Source organism: Protopterus annectens, chromosome 10.part0 (genome assembly GCF_019279795.1).
Source record: "Protopterus annectens isolate FY-2018-M chromosome 10.part0, PAN1.0, whole genome shotgun sequence".
Classification (NCBI taxonomy): Eukaryota; Metazoa; Chordata; order Ceratodontiformes; family Protopteridae; genus Protopterus; species Protopterus annectens.
In genome coordinates this window covers 535,040,056-535,058,136 of record NC_056744.1, presented here as the reverse complement: position 1 = coordinate 535,058,136, position 18,081 = coordinate 535,040,056, and the positions used below count along the sequence as shown (strand labels likewise).

At 38.3% G+C, this 18,081-nt stretch overlaps 2 protein-coding genes across 2 annotated transcripts in view; both read left to right on the top strand.

The window, feature by feature from the left end:
* Positions 1-18,081, top strand: part of PBX1 (PBX homeobox 1) — a 1,500,039-nt gene that overhangs the window by 169,612 nt on the left and 1,312,346 nt on the right. The window lies entirely within an intron of this gene.
* LOC122813209 (nucleolar protein dao-5-like) lies at positions 2,351-2,888 on the top strand. Its single transcript, XM_044085393.1, has one exon. It carries the CDS (start codon positions 2,535-2,537, stop codon positions 2,826-2,828), a length of 294 nt encoding a protein of 97 aa, XP_043941328.1. The 5' UTR covers positions 2,351-2,534; the 3' UTR covers positions 2,829-2,888.

Here is an 18,081-nt window from a genome sequence, read left to right as displayed (position 1 = left end):
CCTCATCATGCCAATAATAGAATACAGTGCTCCCTTTGGTATGTACCTAAACAGGCACTTGCAGCAACTGGAGAGACCTCAAAGATTCCTCACAAAGAAAGTTCAGGGTCTTCAGCATGTCTTATGTGGACATATTGACATCACTGTCACTATACTCTATCATATAGACTACTCAGAGGTGACCTGTGTCTTTCATACAGAGCCACCTCTGATCCTGCCTTAATAGAAGTACTACACATTTGTAAGTCAAATGGTATACAATTCACTCACTCTAGGGAAATCAACAGGACTTGCTGGAGAGACAGATATGTCTCCCAGACATTGCCTCTCCTCTGGAATAAACTTCCAGTGCGGGTTAAACAGAGTCCCTTGTTAATGCTTTGTAAGCATAACTTTGATGATTGGATGGGAAACTGGAAATTCATCCTAAGAGTTTCACCTGTATCCCTCTTGGATAGGGGCAGTGGGTGCTGATTTAGGAATATGTTCCTGATGGTCCTTCCTCAGGTACAAACTAATTATAGAGATTCCAAGTATAACAAAGAGCATATGTCTAGACACTTAAGGGAACAAGGTTTGATTAGGTTGGCTAGGCTTGTAAGGGCCCTAGAGCCATTAGCCTAGTAATCTCCTAAGAACCTATGAACCTATTTGACCATGATACAAATCTGGCCAGTGTTCACACTGCTGGGTGTACAGCTAATATCATCTTTTACAAAAGCAAACATTGAAAAACAAGATAACATGTGGAAGAGAATGGGAGAATAACCAAGTGTGATGTTAGAAAGGGTTTGTTTTCAAAAAGCATTCTGAGTGCATTGAATAGCCTATTATATGAAGGTTATAGAAAGTAAAATGTAGTTTATTTCAAGCTTGCATGAGACAGATGTAAGGACTTGTGTGTTATCATCACTTAATCACCCCCTAGGAAAATGAACCTACTAGGTAGGTCACATTGTTCTTATTTGTTAGGAGCTTCTTGCTTGTATTTGTTTACAGACAAGCAGGAATTAATAACAATGATAGCACAAATCCAGAAGTATGCTTGGGAAGGCCTATGACTGGGGAAACAAATATAAATTACATACCATATGCTTCTTGCAGATAGGGACACACATTTATCCTGCTCATTTGATCCACATATCATCCATACAAATGCAGGATTTCCAGTGATCTGATCTCGGTGGTCTAACTAATGCCCTGCTGAGCTGAATCTTCCTTAGGAAATGCTATTATTATTTCCTGAAATCAGACTGATATCATATTTTCTCCAAGTATCTATCTACAGCTTTTCCTGATAAGCTATAGAAAGCTGTGCTTGTTATCAGAACCTTGTGGGATACTTTATGTTTGCTATGGAAAGAGATGTTATTCAGTTTGTGTGTATGAGCTACAACTGGAGAAGACAGACCATGTGACATGCAATGACTGCATGTAAAGACTCCATACATATTGTCAGTTGAAAAATGTAGTAAACAACTGGTTAAACGTTTAAAAAAGCACAGCAGCCTGAGACACCTAGTGCAGTAGCTTATAACCCTTTGAGGCTTAAATGTTAGCTGGGCACCCAGCAGTGTGAACACTGGCCAGATTTGTGTCATGGTCAAATAGGTTCATAGGTTCTTAGGAGATTACTAGGCTAAAAATAGGTCAAGAAGCCAATTCCAGCAAACAAATGTAATCATAAGGCGAATTTGGTTTACATTTTTTTTTTATTTTAATTTTACTGCCAAAAATACTTTTTTTACCATTCAGAAAATTCCATGAAGTTTAGTTTGCACCTGAGGAAGGAGCATTAGGAACATATTTCCAAATTCTTCGAGTATTTTTTTATTGAACTCTCTTATCCCATTACTGTTTTTCTCCGGTGCTATCAGACATAGTCATGTCCTATGCACGACACATTCACCTCTTTAAAAATGTGGTGACTGCAGTTCTGCCTGTTAAAAATTCCCACTGTAATCCTCTGAAATGTTGATAAGCCCAGATTTCTGAAAAGAACGATTCTCTACATTACCTTCATATTCCAGTTTTCTTCATTTTCCAGTAAACTCTAGTGACTGAGGACAGACCTCTCATTGGTAATGTGTTTGATTACCCAGCAGGTCCTGCTGGTTTCTAGCTTAGTGTAGGTGGATTATATTGTCTAACACCGGACTCACAAAAATTATGTGAATCACAGATTCTTTGCTCTGCCTTTGTAGTTAATATACTTTAGGCTTCAACATGCTTGGCTGTGTGTTCCTAATTTTAGGTTATAGAACAAATGTTTATATTTTATTTTATTTTATTGCATTTATTTAAAGAAACCTACTGTTACTCCAGTTCCAGGGAGGAAAAAGGATGAAAATTTCAGCAATGAAGAGTCTGATAGCTCAGAGGATGAGAAGCAAGCTGCCAACCCACTGCTAAACCAGTTACTGCAAAGACAGCTAGTGAGAAAGCTGCAGCAGCAAACAATGATTCCAGTGATTCAGAAGATGAAAAAATAGGTCAAGAAGCCAATTCCGGCAAAATTTACACATGGAAAAGATATGGTTAACTCCAGGCCTATAGCCAAAATTACACCAGCCAAGCCTGCTGCTGCTGCTAAAGAGAGCTCTAGTAGTGAGGACAGCTCAGATAATGACACTCCAGCAACCAAAAGCAAACCAAAGTCAAGAGCATACAATGCAGTTCCACCACCATCTGTTGTGAAGCAGGGATCACCTTCATTAGCAAATAAGAAGCTAGATGGAACTGGAACTTCGGCTGCTGCAGTGCCAAAGAGTCCGGCTCAAATAGTGAATCTGATTCCAGCTCTGATGAGGAACCAGCTGCAAAAATAAACTGCCAAGACAACACCACCAAAGATGCCATCTGCAAATCCAGCTCCATCAAAAGTAACAACTGCTGTAAAACCTTCTAGTAAAAAGGATTCCAGCTCTTCAGATAGTTCAAAGTCTAGTTCTGATGAAGAACCATCTATAAAAACGCCTACCAGTGCAACAAAAACAAAATCTGCCCTGCTGAATACAGCTTCCGCAAAAGCAACTCCTAAAGCAGCAGCTTGGGTTAAACCTGCAGAGGCTAAAATGGTTTCTAACTCCACACAGTTCAGCTTCCAGCTCTGATTAGAAACTACCTTCCAGAAAAACTGCCATTACAGCTAAGGTTACCGCTTCTGTGAAGGCAGCTTCTGCAAAGCCAGCTAACCTAATGTAGCAGCTCCTGTAAAACCTGCCACAGCTAAAAAAGCTTCCAGCTCATCAGACAGTTCAGAGACTAAGAGCTCTGAAGAGGATGCCCCTACAAAGCTACCTGTTAAAACTGCTTCTAAACTGCCTGCATCAGCTGCCTCTGCAAAACCTGGCACAGCAAAATCTTCACCTAAAAAGCGAGAGAGCAGATTTGACAACTCAGATAAGGATGAGGAGTTTGCAGAAAAAGTGAAGAATAAGAAAACACCAGTAGCAAAGTCACTAAATATTCCTGTTAAGCCAGATCCTAAATCTCCAGCTACTGCAACAGCCAAAGCTGCAGCTAAAAAAGACAGTAACTCACATTCTGACAGCTCTAACAGTGATGAAGAACCAGCAAAACCAGTGACCAAGAGCCCAGAGACTCTGAGTGGTAGATCACTCTGCTTGTACATCGATGAAGAAAGCAGCTAGCTGCAAGAACTAATGTGAATTGCAGGACATATTGATCATCAACACTTCAAACACACTTTGCACCCCTTGATTACTACCGGGGGCCATGCCTGTCTGAGGTTGCAAATTTAAAAGAAAAAAGCCAAACTGCTAAAGCTACCAACTTAACTGAACCTATGAAGAGCTATCTGAAGGTGGTACTGCTCAATGCTAGAAGTCTTAACAAGAAACTCTGCTCCCTGCAAGCCTTCCTCTCACTGGAGAATGTAGATATCGGTGTAGTAATGGAGACATGGTTTAAAGTTGCTGAGAATACCCCTGCAAAACAAGGTTATAATACCTTTCACACCTTTAGTCCAGCTCCTGCACAGGAGGGAAGTAAAGATGGAGGAGTCTCAGTTTATATTAAGACTAATCTTACATCCAGACAACTTAAAGTGCATGACCCCCTGAAACTCATATATGTGCAAATAACCAGAAACACGGTGTCATACCATATCCTTGCAACATATAGGTCCCCATCCATGCCCCCAGGAACCCCATACTACCTATCTGAATGTTCTAGAGTCCTTCCCCATTCAACCCAATACAATATTCATGGGTGATCTCAACTATCCCTATATAGATTGGGAATCCTACACCACTTCTAATGCACAAGCCCAATAATTCCTAAACTTTGTTAATACCAGGAACCTGGAACAGTTGCTCCATTCTCCTATCAGAGGTACAAACATCCTTGACCTTGTACTGAATATGGGGGGGGTGTTCCTCACCCAATGTAATATCTTCGCTCGTCAGATCTGACCCTAAGGCAGTATTGCATGAAATAAAAATTAAATTCAGGGATCCAGCGAAACCAAAAAACTTTAGGAACTATTCCAAGACGAACCAATGTCTACTAAGCAACACCTTGGCTAAATTCCAAGCCCACCAAATCCATTAAACACCATAGAATACACTGAGCTATTTACAAAATCTGTTTACAGCCATATTGATAGCTCTACAGAGTGAGCTGTGCCCACTCTTATTAAAAATAAGACAAACTTAAAAGACAAGCCACCGTGGTGGAATTACAATATCAATTGCTTATACAAAAAAGAAAAAAGAATCTTGGCCAAGTGTAGGGGAAACAAATCTACATACATACCAAGCTAAGAGGGTTAATTAATAATTCAAATGGTAAATTTGAAGAAAAAATTGTTTCTCAGGCAAAGGACAACTGTAAAGCTTTCTACAGCTATGTCTGTAACCTTAGAGGAAATACACAACAATGCAGAGAACTTATTCTAAATGGCATCACCCGCACTGAACCGGAGGCCATTGCCAACCTTTTGGCTGACAAGTTCAGCTCAAAATTTCTCCCCCACTCCACCCAATAGTCCAAAGGAAATATCACATAACACAATCCCCGCAACCATTACTAGAGTACAGGTCATTAATGCACTTTCCAAGGCCAAAACCACTGCATCGATGGGGCCTGATAACATCCCAGGATGTTTGACAACTAGCATGAAACATGACCTCTGTGGTTCACTTGAATCACTTTTTGACTGGAGCCTTCACTCAGGTTTTGTGCCCAAGGAATGGAAGATGGCACAAGCAAGGTCCAACCACTGATCAGCTACAGGCTCATAAATCTTACCAGCTTCCTATGTAAGGCCATCGAAAGAATCATCATGGACATGATAAATGAGGAAATAGGTTACCTGTAAATGCTGGACCTATCATAGTTTGGCTTTGTTAAAGGAAGGTCATGCCTATTAAATGTGTTGAACTTTTTTTGAGAGAGTCACCAAAGCATTGGATGAAGGTAAGACTGCACACAGCTTACATCGACCTGGCCAAGGCTTTGATACAATACCCCACTCAGGCATTACAGATAAGCTAACTACTTTAGGCATAAACCATCTTATCACCTGCTTGATAGCCAGCTGCCTCACAGATAGGACCCAGGAGGTCAAAATAGGTGAGGCCACCTCCACCAAGAGGGCAGTCACTAGTGGAGTCCCCCAGGGCTTAGTACTGGACCTGTTCCTTTAGGCATTTCTTTCTGTGAAATGGAAAAAATGCTTAAGGTTTATGGCTGACTAAGTTTGTTGATGATTTCAAGCTGGAAGTTATCATCAAGACACTAGCATTTTTCAAGAAGGTCTATCTCGGACTAACAAATCTTGCCAAAGCCATGGTGTTAAACTCAGTGCTAAGAAATGCATAATTGTACCCTATGGGAAATCAAATATCCTGGCTAATTACCATGTTGATAATACACCCATAAGTGTCGACCCAGTGGTCAGGGATTGGGTAAAACCATATGGCCACAGTGGTGAGGAAGTCTTTTTATGTTGCACAACTTATAAGTAAAGACATGGCATCTAGGTCCAAATAAGTCATTATACCACTGTACTCCACCCTTATCAGACCAATCATATAGTACAATCCTCCCTTTTGTATGTACTTCACCAGACGTATGCAGCGACTAGAGCAACCTCAAAGATTCCTTACCAAAAGAATATGATAACTAACAAACATGCCCTATGAAGAGAACCTTAAAGCCCTTTTCTCTACTCAGTCTCTTATAGATTGCTGAAGGGTGATCTATGCCTGGCTTACAAGGCATCCACAAATCCCACACGTATCATTCTCTTACATATTCATAAATCAAAGAGTACCAGACATACAAGGTCTAGGGACCTGAATTTTGACTGTGACTTAACAGAACATACTGGAGAGACAAATGTGTCCCAGAGAATGCTCCTCCTATGGAACAAGCTTCCCATCCATGTGAAGCTGAGTTCATTACCCAGGTTAAGAACAGCCTAGACAACTGGATGGGGAAAAAGAAATTTACACCTGGCCTGCTACCCATGTCCTTTATGGACAGAGGTAGCTTATAAATGCCTGGTCGTCAATGTCCTATCTGGATGCAGGACATCATTATTCTTTCAGGAAAAGTTGGCTAGGCTTAGAAAGCCCCCCCCCCCCACACCCCCACATGGATCATTAGCTCAGTCTATGAATCTATTTGTATATGCTTTAGGCTTCAACCTGTTTAGGTGTGCATTCCTAGTTTAATATTATAGAACAGTGCTGTTACTTTATTTTATTGTATTTTATTTATTTTATTTGTATTTATTTTCTGAGGTCGAACACTGAGCTCCATGGACATTTTCACACTCAGCCCGGGAGCAATGTCTGGTTAAGTGACTTGCTCAGAGTCACACAGTTAGGCATTGGAGGCTGAGGGACTCAAACCTATTCTAAGACTGCTTTCCCAGGTTTTGCTGCCACAGTGAAGAGGATGAGCTATGCCATGTTTCTCAGAATTATTGCCATATTCCATATGCTTCTAAATGTATGTGTGTTCTTGGAAAGATTAGTGTTGTGAGACAGTCAGTAATAATTTGCAAGTGTATATACTTCTGAAATGCACTTTTTTAAGAGAATGAAAATGGAAAATGGAAAAAAAATTACCTTTTCTGCTATGTGCAGAAGCATAAAATACATATATTAATACAACAGCTCAACAACAAAGCAAAGTAATGCAGGTAATTATGATAGATTTTCACTTGTAGCCAGTTTGCTGTGTTCAAGAGTCTGTTTCAAAATGTATAAACTGTTGCCATCTGTGACTGGTGACCTACAGTGGATATAAAAAGGGTACACACCTGTTAAAATGCAAGTTTTTTTTATATAAAAAAATGAGACTACAATAAATTATTTAAAAACTTTTCCCACCTTTAATGTGACGTATAACCTGTACAATTCAATTGAAAACAAATCTGCTAGGGGAAAAATATAACAAATAAAAAACATACAATAAGCTAGTGGCATAAGTCTGCACACCCTTAAACTAATACTTTGTTGAAGCACCTTCTAATTTATTTACAGCATTCAGTCTTCTTGGGTAGGAATCTATCAGCATGGCACATGTTGACTTGGCAATATTTTCTCACTCTTCCTTGCAAAAGCGCTCCAAATCTGTAAGACTGCGAGGGCATCTCTTGTGCACAGCCGTCTTTAGGTCACACCACAGATTTTCTATTGGATTTAGGTCTAGGCTCTGGCTGGGCCATTATAAAACTTTAATTTTCTACTGGTGATTCAATTCTTTTGTTGATTTAGATGTATGCTTGGCGTTATTGTTGTGTTGAAAGGTGAAATTCCTCTTCATCTTCAGCTTTCTAGCGGATGCCTGAAGGTTTTGGGTCAAAAGTGACTGGTATTTGGAACTGTTCATAATTGCCTCCACCTTGACTAAAGCCCCAGTTCCAGCTGAGGAAAAGTAACCCCAAAGCATGATACTGCCACCACCATGCTTCATTATGGGGATGGTGTGCTTTTGGTGATGCGAAGTGTTGTTTGTGCGCCAAATGTACCTTTTGGAAATGTGGCCAAAATGTTCAACGTTGGTCTCATCAGACCATAACATATTTTCCCACATACTTTTGGGAGACGATGTATTGTTTTACAAATTTTATCTGGGCCTGGATGTTTTTCTGTGTAAGAAAAGGTTTCCATCTTGCAACCCTACCCCATAGTCCAGACATATGAAGAATATGGGAGATTGTTGTCACCTGTAGTACACAACCAGTACTTCTGAGAAATTCCTGCAGCTCCATCATTGTTGCTGTAGATCTCTTGGCAGCCACCCTGACCACTTTTTGTCTTGTTTTTTCATCAATTTTGGATGGACGTCCAGTTCTTAGCAACATCACTGTTGTCCCATGTTTTCTCCACTTTTTGATGCTGTCTTTACTGTGTTCCATGGTATATCCAATGCTGTGGAAATTTTTTTGTACCCTTCTCCTGACTGATACCTTTCAACAATGAGATCCCTTTGATGCTTTCTAAGCTCTCTGCGCACTATGGCTTTTGCTGTAGCAGGCAACTGAGTAAATGTGAGAAAAATCCTACTAGGACAGCTGAACTTTATTTGGGGTTAATCAGAGTCTCTTTAATTGATGGCAGTTGTGTACCCAAGAAGACTGAATGCTTGAAAAGGTGCTTCAACAAAGTATTAGTTTAAGGGTGTGCACACTTATGCAACCATCTTACTGTATGCTTTTTATTTTTTATATTTTTCTCCTAACATATGTGTTTGTTTTTTAACTGGATTGTAAAGGTAATAGGTCACATTAAAGGTCGGAAATGTTTTTAAATTATTTATTGTGGTCATTTTTTTATATCACAAAAAACTGGCATTTTAACAGGGGTGTGTACACTTTATATCCACTGTATTTACAATGTCCTATAATGTTTGTACTTTATTCTGTACTCATTCTAATCATGTGATTGGATTATTTTCCCTCATAAATGTAATGGTTATTTGTGCGAGCATGCAACTGCTGTTTAACTTTCTTATCATTAGGTTCATGCCTTTGCTGGTTCACATTATAACTGTTGTGGAGTCTAACTCTCACATTTACAAGGATGTTATGCATCTGATCTCCTGACATGACAAGGGTGATCTGTATTACAGGGTTTAGATACTGTATGTTATATACTTGCATACACCCATCCAGGGGACTTCAGCATGACCTCTGTGTTTGGACAGACATGCACATGCATGTGTCTAACTGCTTTCTGAGTATCACAAACAGACATACAACAAGTTTGTTTTCTAAAGCTGCACTTAGCCAAGCATTTCAAATGTTTTGAGAAAAAATGAATGATGTTAAGAGATGGGACACTAAAACACAACATCAGCTTACATTCCAGATATTTATTGAACACAAACTTATAAAATGAGTTTTCAAGTAAATAATTATGTAATTTTATAAATTATGCATTAAATGTTGGATTCAATATGTTCTTTAAGTGTTTCTAGAACTTTTTAAATTGATGACATGAACTGATTAATTATTCACTAGGTGACTCGTGATTGGCAGAATGTTTTTTTCAAAGTGTGATGTAATTTCCTGTAAACTAACTCTGATGAAATCCTTTGAAAAGACAGGAAAAATGTACAAAGTCTGTGTTCAATAAAGATCCGGGATTTATGTCAGTGTTGGGTTTAGTGCTTCTCTTATATTATTTGTTTTATTCTTGTGTGTGATGTGTTTTTTGAGAAAAAAATAATTTGTGATTAGATAACCCTGTAGGCATAAACCAGGTTTTCTAAACAAAGGACAAAGGGATGCTTAACCATTAACCACATCAAAACCTGCCTACGTTTTGCTGTTATTCCTAAAAACGTTTCACCTAATGCACAGTTGTATCATAGATCCAACATATCTCTTTATGGTACACAAGATGTTTTTATATGTTATACTTCCTTTTCCTTCTTTGCTTAACTTCTAAAGTGTAAATTACTTTTTGGAGCTTTTCTGTGCTTCTGTTTACAATCTGGATTGGAATTTCTGGTCAGCAATGCAAAGTAAAACAATAAATAAAATTAACGTCTTTGAATATGGATAAAGAAAATCTAAGGAGGGATCATTATTTCTTTTGTGAATGTGAATCATGTTATTCTCAGCTTTAAAATAATGGTTAACAACAAAGTTGTACAAGATGACCAGTACAGATAATGTTTTCTTTTATGCTTGCCTGTCAAGACAAATATATATAATCCAAGGGAAATACGATAGAGCAGTTTATACTATGTGAATAATCATGTTAATTGTATAAGTGTAAATGGTGGTTACAGAAAGAAACACTAATAGTTCCAAAAGGACAGATGTACGTGTAGGTGGATCTATGCCATTTGATTAAATACTCATTTAACTGAATCAGAAATCACTGAAAACATTTAGATGAGAACTCATATGACTGACTCACAGTTGATAGAATACATTCTGCACTTACAAATATGCCATAAGATCATAGGATCATAGGAGGTTACTAGGCTAATGGCCCTGGGGCCCTTATAAGCTTAGCCAAGATTTTATCCACAAAAAGAAGTCCACAGAAAAAATATTTTTGCAGGGATGGAAAGCATTGCTTATATATACTAACTCTGCAGCTGCACAAATGCAGGAAAAAGAAAAAGAAACACCAAAGCACCATACACAGTGAATCACTGCTGGAACACAAACACATTGAAATCTAAAGATCTAGGGGTACAACATGATGCTGGCCATTGCTATCGACACATAATCTGCTCTAGATTCACTTCCTGATAACTCCTCTGCCCACAGATGCTGTTTATAGACTTCTGAACTTGTCTATCAATTGTGAGGTACTCAAATGAGTTTTCAGTCAAATGAGTTTGATCATTTGCGATTCATTCAAATAAGCATTCAATCAAATGACATATACCTGTCAGCATAGTGCTATGAATTTAATCTTCAAATTCATCCTTGCTTTTCCTAGATTTACTGATGCTCCTCATAAAATCAGACTTATTTTGGGGTACATATAGTATTAAATAAATATATTAAGCTTACCAAGACTCACTTCAACTAAATATCCAGGTCTAACATATAAAGACCTTCTATTGTGAAAATAAAAATGCAGTCCTCTTTCTAAACCTCTGCTGTGATTTTTATAAGGCAGTGTTATGATTTTTACTACTTAGAGGTTGAGTGGTATGTCTGTAAAAGTTTGAATGTTACATGTGTAGACGTTTGAGTGGCATGGTGTAGATGTTTGCGTGGCACATGAGTAGATGTTTGAGTAGCACGTGTGTAGAAGTTTGAATGGTATTTGTCTCGAAGTTTAAGTGGTATTTGTGTAGAAGTTTGAGTGGTACATGTGTAGAACTTTGAGTGGCATGTGTGTAGAAGTTTGCAAAGAGTGTGATCAATTGTTGATTTTTGCTGTAATACAGTATTTGAACATATTCATCACTTTATAGGTAAATGGCATAATTTTGTAATTTTGTCACCAAAATACAGCATACTACATGACCACTTGAACCCATTTGCTTTTCAGTCAAGGCTTCTTCTTCTTCCAGTTATACTGCACTATGATAGTGTTTTGTCTTCTTCCAGTTATACTGCACTATGATAGTGTTTTGTCTTCTTCCAGTTATACTGCACTATGATAGTGTTTTGTCTTCTTCCAGTTATACTGCACTATGATAGTGTTTTGTCTTCTTCCAGTTATACTGCACTATGATAGTGTTTTGTCTTCTTCCAGTTATACTGCACTATGATAGTGTTTTGTCTTCTTCCAGGTATACTGCACTATGATAGTGTTTTGTCTTCTTCCAGTTATACTGCACTATGATAGTGTTTTGTCTTCTTCCAGTTATACTGCATTATGATAGTGTTGTGGTTTGCCTTTTCTCTCTTTTTCCTGTTAGTATTGGTTTATAATGTGTGTGTAGAATTCAGGATTTTGCTGCATAGTCACTGTCACTTGTGTTCTGCATTGAAGCCATTTATCTTAAGTGATTTGCAAGCTACCCAGTATGATTTTGTTATCCTTTTCAATTAAAAAATAGAAACAGTTATTGTTTTTAAAAAGAAAAATTCATGAGTATGACTAAATCAGCAAATATGTGAGCAGTATGGGAGTGTGTATATGGGTGTGGGGGGATGAGCTACACAATGGGTGTGGGGGAATGAGCTACACAGATTCAAGAAAATATGTATGTTTAGTAAAGTGTAACTCTGCTTTATTATTTAAAACATCATTGAGATTTGTCTCAAGACCTAGAAAAAGAAATCCTAAAGTAATCCTAAAGTAAAGTACTTTTTTGTGTAGTGAAAATGGTCAAAGAAGAAAAAGGAAGGGTATCAGACAGTGGCACATTATGGAAGAATTATTTCCATCTCAGCTATGACAACAAAGAAAAAAAAACATAATAAAAAAGATACTGTACTATACCAGTAATTCCTTGAATGGGGTGTTGATTATTGCAGGATTTATTAGTACCTTGATGGAGCATCTGTTCACTTGGGTTTCTTATGAAGCCAAATTTAGTCACACAGTAATCAACAGCCCTGCCATGGATTATTGTATTAAAATACCATTAATATAAACTATATTAAGTAATTGTTTAAAATAAAAAAGTACCTAAATCTAGATAATATAATTATGTTGGCCATGAAAGGAAAGATTTCTTATCTCTAGTAACCAACACCATCAGTGAAGGACAAAAGAGTCTGTACTCTCATATTTCCCTTGTATTCTCTTCTCTGACTTACTGTAGTCCTTCCTCTATCATGTGTTTGTATAATAAGTGCTAACTCTATTGCCTCAATATAATTTTACAACTTACTGGAGTTTATTTTTTCTTCCTTTTATTTCATAGCCTGTGGTCACTACATCTACATACAAGTTTACTGATACTTTGTCATTGTTTCATAACCTGCAGTCACTATATCTACATCAAATTTACTGAGACATTGTCATTGTTTCATGTAAGCATAGTTATCATGAAGAACCTTGCCACGTATTAACTTTAATCAGTTAAATACGTGTCTGTTCTGTGAAATAGTAGGAAACCTTACTAAGTTGGCCACCATTTCTTTTTCCTTGACTGGAAGACTGTACTGCATATGCCAGGTATTTAGTTTCAGGAAATGACAGTGAACCTGTTTTACTTGCATCTTCTCTGTTAACTGCTTTGTTCTTGCTATAGAGTGATTACATTCAGTTATAAATTGACATAAATTGAACTGATGACTCTAAGAAATTTTGGGGAGTCATCAAACAACTACTAAAGCCTGGACAGATCACAACCCCAGCTCCAACCACAACAGATTCCACATATTGCATTGCCTCACAATTTAATTCACAGTTTATTAACTCTATACTCTCCCTAGTAAAAAAAACAACAGCAGGACCCCCCCCCCCAGCTATTCCTAATGAGTTAGATAGAACCCTCAATTCCTTTACAATCAAACCAGTTCAAACTAATACCATCAAAAAAACTTTCCAAACTTAAGCCCTTCCTCCCTTGCAGCTGACCAACTCTCCAGTGAATTTCTAAAGGTAGCAGCAGATGCCATCTCTTAACCTATATCTCTCCTAATAAACTGTTGTGAAGATTGGGTGAAGATAGATGAAGGCCGCCAACCTAGACAGATAGAATTTTGGAGATAATTCTGTCAGCTGTAAATATCAATGTAAACCACAGGCTTGTTGTCTTAAATGGTAAAAATACTGTTACATGTGGAACTGGAAAAAAATTGTAACAACAGTGCACTCTAATGACCAAGTAAAGCATGTTGTGACTGTTTTATGTTAAAACTCGGAGCCAGTAAGTCTAGCGTGAGGCATCCTGCCTATTGTTTTAAGGCCAGAGAATCTGCATGCATAAATGTCCTTTATTGCTCTGGTTTCTGCACAGAGGTGAAGAATGTAAACGTAGTTTCTGTTAGCCTGGGAACCCAGGAAAGTGTGAAGAATGATGTAATGTGAACCAGGAATGTGATTTTAAAAACAGAGAGAATCAGAGAGCATTAAGCATTTTTGTCTTTACCGTCCAACTCACCAGCACTGTTTTGCTCTATATGTAAGTTTATCTTAGACTTGTATTTTCTCTTAGAAATAGCTAGAAATTAGAAATATTAGACTAAGTGTTTTTATGTGATGTCAGAACTGTACTACTGAATTATTTTAAGTATTTCTCTGTGATCTCTGAACTCTTGACTAGCACTGTGTAGTAAAAGTATTGGCTTGTTTTTTGACTATTTGATATTAAATATTTTTAAACCCTTTCAACTGTGGCTGTTTTTGTAGAGATAATTTAAGCTCTTTAGAGTACTTGCATGCCTTTGGTAAAATTGCACAAAGCCACTCCAACAGCTTTAGCCCTGGGCTATACTACCAATTGGATACGCCCCCCCAGTATTTACCTTTTTCTACATCTCCCCTCCACTCACCCACCTTGCTGATTTTAGTAAATTAATCCACTCACTCCCCTCTTTGTGAATTATCTAAGACTTTCTCATGGTAAACATTACTGTATTTTTGCCTTGCTAAACATTTGTACTCATCTACAGTAGAATTAAGTTTCGGTATTAATCAACTTGTTGAAGGATATTTTCAAGTTTATGTATTTTGGATTGTTTGTGTCTGTACTTTTTGTCTGTCTCGTATTTATGTAGATTATAGTGGAGCTTATCTCCCCGGGCCTCTACTGAAAATGGACATCTATCCAGTTGGACTAACCCGGTCAACAAATGTAAAATAAAAATAAAAAAAAATAATAATATTGCACAGTAATAATTGGACACCCTTTTATGGGACTTTGAGTAGCTGATAAATATTAGTGGGTGGTGGCAGCTGGTACTACTGTATAGTCTGGGAAAAAGGGGCTTAGCTGGAGAACCTGTGCCAGCCTTCCCCATGAGTGTCTGTGTGGTTGCATAAACTCTTCTCAAAGTGTGTGTGTGTGTGTGTGTGTGTGTGTGTGTGTGTGTGTGTGTGTGTGTGTGTGTGTGTGTGTCAGCTACTTGGGCAGGGACACGAAACACTGATTGGACAGAGAGGGTGCTGGAGGTTTTAGCTTGCCCACTAGGCTGAGATCTGTACCCTATAGCTGTGCCAGTGGGGAGTCTTATTGGGGACCTGGAGAGCAAGAGAGCGACCGGCCCCAGACTGACTGTGATCTCTGTGTGCTCTTAAGGGAAATTGTACTTTACTGTGTGTATTTGTTATCTTTTCCTCCTATATGAGATGCCCCTCACTGGTGTTAGTGGTAAGGATTGAGGCTCCTTGATTGCTGGGCCAGGGCACGGGCGTCACAACTGTTCACTTTCCGAGCAGTACATCCCCAAACTCTTGAAAGTCGCTTATATCCTCCCTCTTCACAAAGGTGGCTTCTCTACTGAGTTTTCAAACTACAGACAAATTGCCCTCCTCCCTCCCATGGCCAAGATTCTTGAGAAATGCATACACAGACACCTCCTTAACTATCTACTAAGCAATAATCTCCTGTCTGCATCTCAACATGGCTTCAGACCTAAACACAGTACAACCACTGCCCTTGTTAGTTTTACAAACTCAGTCAACCAGCTTAGAAATGACAGCCAGCTTGTCTCATCTGTCTTTCTTGATATGTCTAAGGCCTTTGATATAGTATCCCACCAAAAGCTACTAAATGAGCTCGCTGCCTTACACCTAATCCAGCCAACCCTCTTCTGGTCTCTCAGCTACTTAACTGACTGCCAACATGCAGTTAAGTGGCAAAATAAACTCTCCACCCTATTACCTGTCTCAGTAGGAGTACTCCAAGTCTTAATTCTTGGTCCATTGCTCTTTATCGTATTTGCCAACAGGCTCAGCACTGCCACCCAGCATGCAACCATCATTCAATATGCAGACGATTCCTCCCTCATATGTTCAGCTCCCTCCCTACCAGAACTCCTACAAACAACCCAACAATCTTTCCAAATCTACGATAGTAAAGATGACGAAGCCAGCCAGAAGGCTAAAACACAGTTTTAATCTAAAAATCTTGAAAGTAACAAATCCACTTGGTTAAGTAACAAATCCGCTTGTTGCACATGCAGCACATTTTATATAGGCAAGACTAAGAATAGTTTGAAACAACAAATATATCAGCATGTATACAGCATAAGAAAGGGGGACAATAGAAGTACACTGGCAAGGCATGGTGAGTGTTGTCAAAACTTCAATAAGTTTGTTTTTTTGATACTTGAACAAATTACAACAACACCATTTTCAGGAGACTGGGAGAACATTTTATTGCACAGGGAAATGTTGTGGCAGATTAGGTTAGATGCAACTAACCCACCAGGGTTACATGAACACATTTCAATTTCAAGTGAATTGAAAAAACGTTCACTTATATTTTAAAGTATATGAAGCATCTGTTATATTCAGTACTATAGCTGTAACATCTAGTTACTGTTGCTTTATTTCTGTTTGCTATGTTTAATTGGTTGATTGGTTCTATTGAAGGTTTCAAATGGGTGTGTCTTTGTATTGTATTTAAAAGTTTTTACTTCACTATTTGTCTTGGCTCTGAGGATGTCTTAATGTAGATGAAAGCGCTTAACTAAGTGGATTTGTTACTTAACCAAGTGGATTTGTTACTTTCAAGATTTTTAGATTAAAACTGTGTTTTAGCCTTTTGGCTGGCTTCATTATCTTTACTATTGGAATGGTTTCGCAGCCTGGATACGTGTGGATTATTTTGGTTACTGTGTTGAGTTCTATAAGGATCCTACTATGTCAGCTGGCAACACATAGGTTTTATTTTCTGATGCACCCCCCCAACTCAAATGGGAACGATGTTGGGATGTTAACACTTTTGTTACAACAGCTTACACGGTCTGTGACTTTGTTAAACGATAATCTTAATGGACTAAGTAATGTACGCCAAAATAATCAAGGTACAACTGTTAAAACCACTAACTATCGTGACAACACTGCTTTTGTTAGTGGGAGTGGAACCATGTCTGACTTCTCCTAGGTTCCGAAGGTTTATGCTTGGCTCGACAATTTGGGTGGTGGTCAAGCAATAGAACCTATTGTGTCAGACTCTGGGCGAGTTCTGATGATTTTAGAACAGATTGGGCAGTTAGAGAAGGTAGTGTATAAGTTCAAAACATTACAATTGGACAATTATTTTTTGGAAGAAAGTGTGAGGAGATTGCATGTACCTAAAGGACTATGAGTTTGGAAGTACCCCCAGGGGGTTGAAGCAAACTCAGTTTTTCATGTTGAGCTTACTGAGTTATTCGATCGCAGCGGACTAGAATTGACAAGGTTATTGATTAAGGACAACGAAAGAAGGATGAATGAGTATAAACAGGAGATCGCTAAAACTGTGGAGTCCATTACTGCAGATATGCAGTTTCAAGATCACAAAATAAGGTTCAATCAAGTGTTTGAATACACTGAGCACAAAATGGGAGCTATCAGGATGCGAAAAGATAAAAAACTTAAATGTGCCAACGACGAATACCAGAGGAAGACAGTCTATCCATTACCCTTTTTAACCAGGGAAATTCAGAATGGTATATATGACCCCATTGTCGGTGATGAACAAGGGGCAATGCAGGATGAGGCCCCTTTGGAGCAAGCAGGACCGAGAAGGTCGGAGAGACTAGCAGGGAGAAAGCAGGTGAACAATTGGCAGGGATAAGGGCATCAACCAACGAACGGCAGGAGGTACCACAATTTCAAGAATTGCCAGAATTATTGGAATTAAATGGGTCAATTCCAGGAGCATGCTCCACTATTAATAGATCAAGTACTGTAAAAATGACTTAATTTTACAATTTCAACATTTACAACTTTTCGAGTATGATTATAGGGCCTCCACATCACAGTCTATTTTTGAAAGGTTTTAAATTTATTCCTGCAAAAGGAGCCTGAGTAGAGGACATCATACTCAATCTAAAAATGTTTAGTTGCAAACTTAATTTCAGGGTTATGTATGATGGTGGGGGATCAGAAACAAGAGAAAATGATGATTTCAAAAGGTCCAGTATGTTTAACCCTCCATTGCATCCAGCCATTAACTTTTTTGAAAGGCAATGTGAAAGAGAATTAAGATCATTGTTGGGGAACAAACATAGATTTT

Bases quoted from the DNA above. Each gene is read 5' to 3' on its own strand.
- LOC122813209 (XM_044085393.1), top strand. From the start codon at position 2,535: ATGGTTAACTCCAGGCCTATAGCCAAAATTACACCAGCCAAGCCTGCT.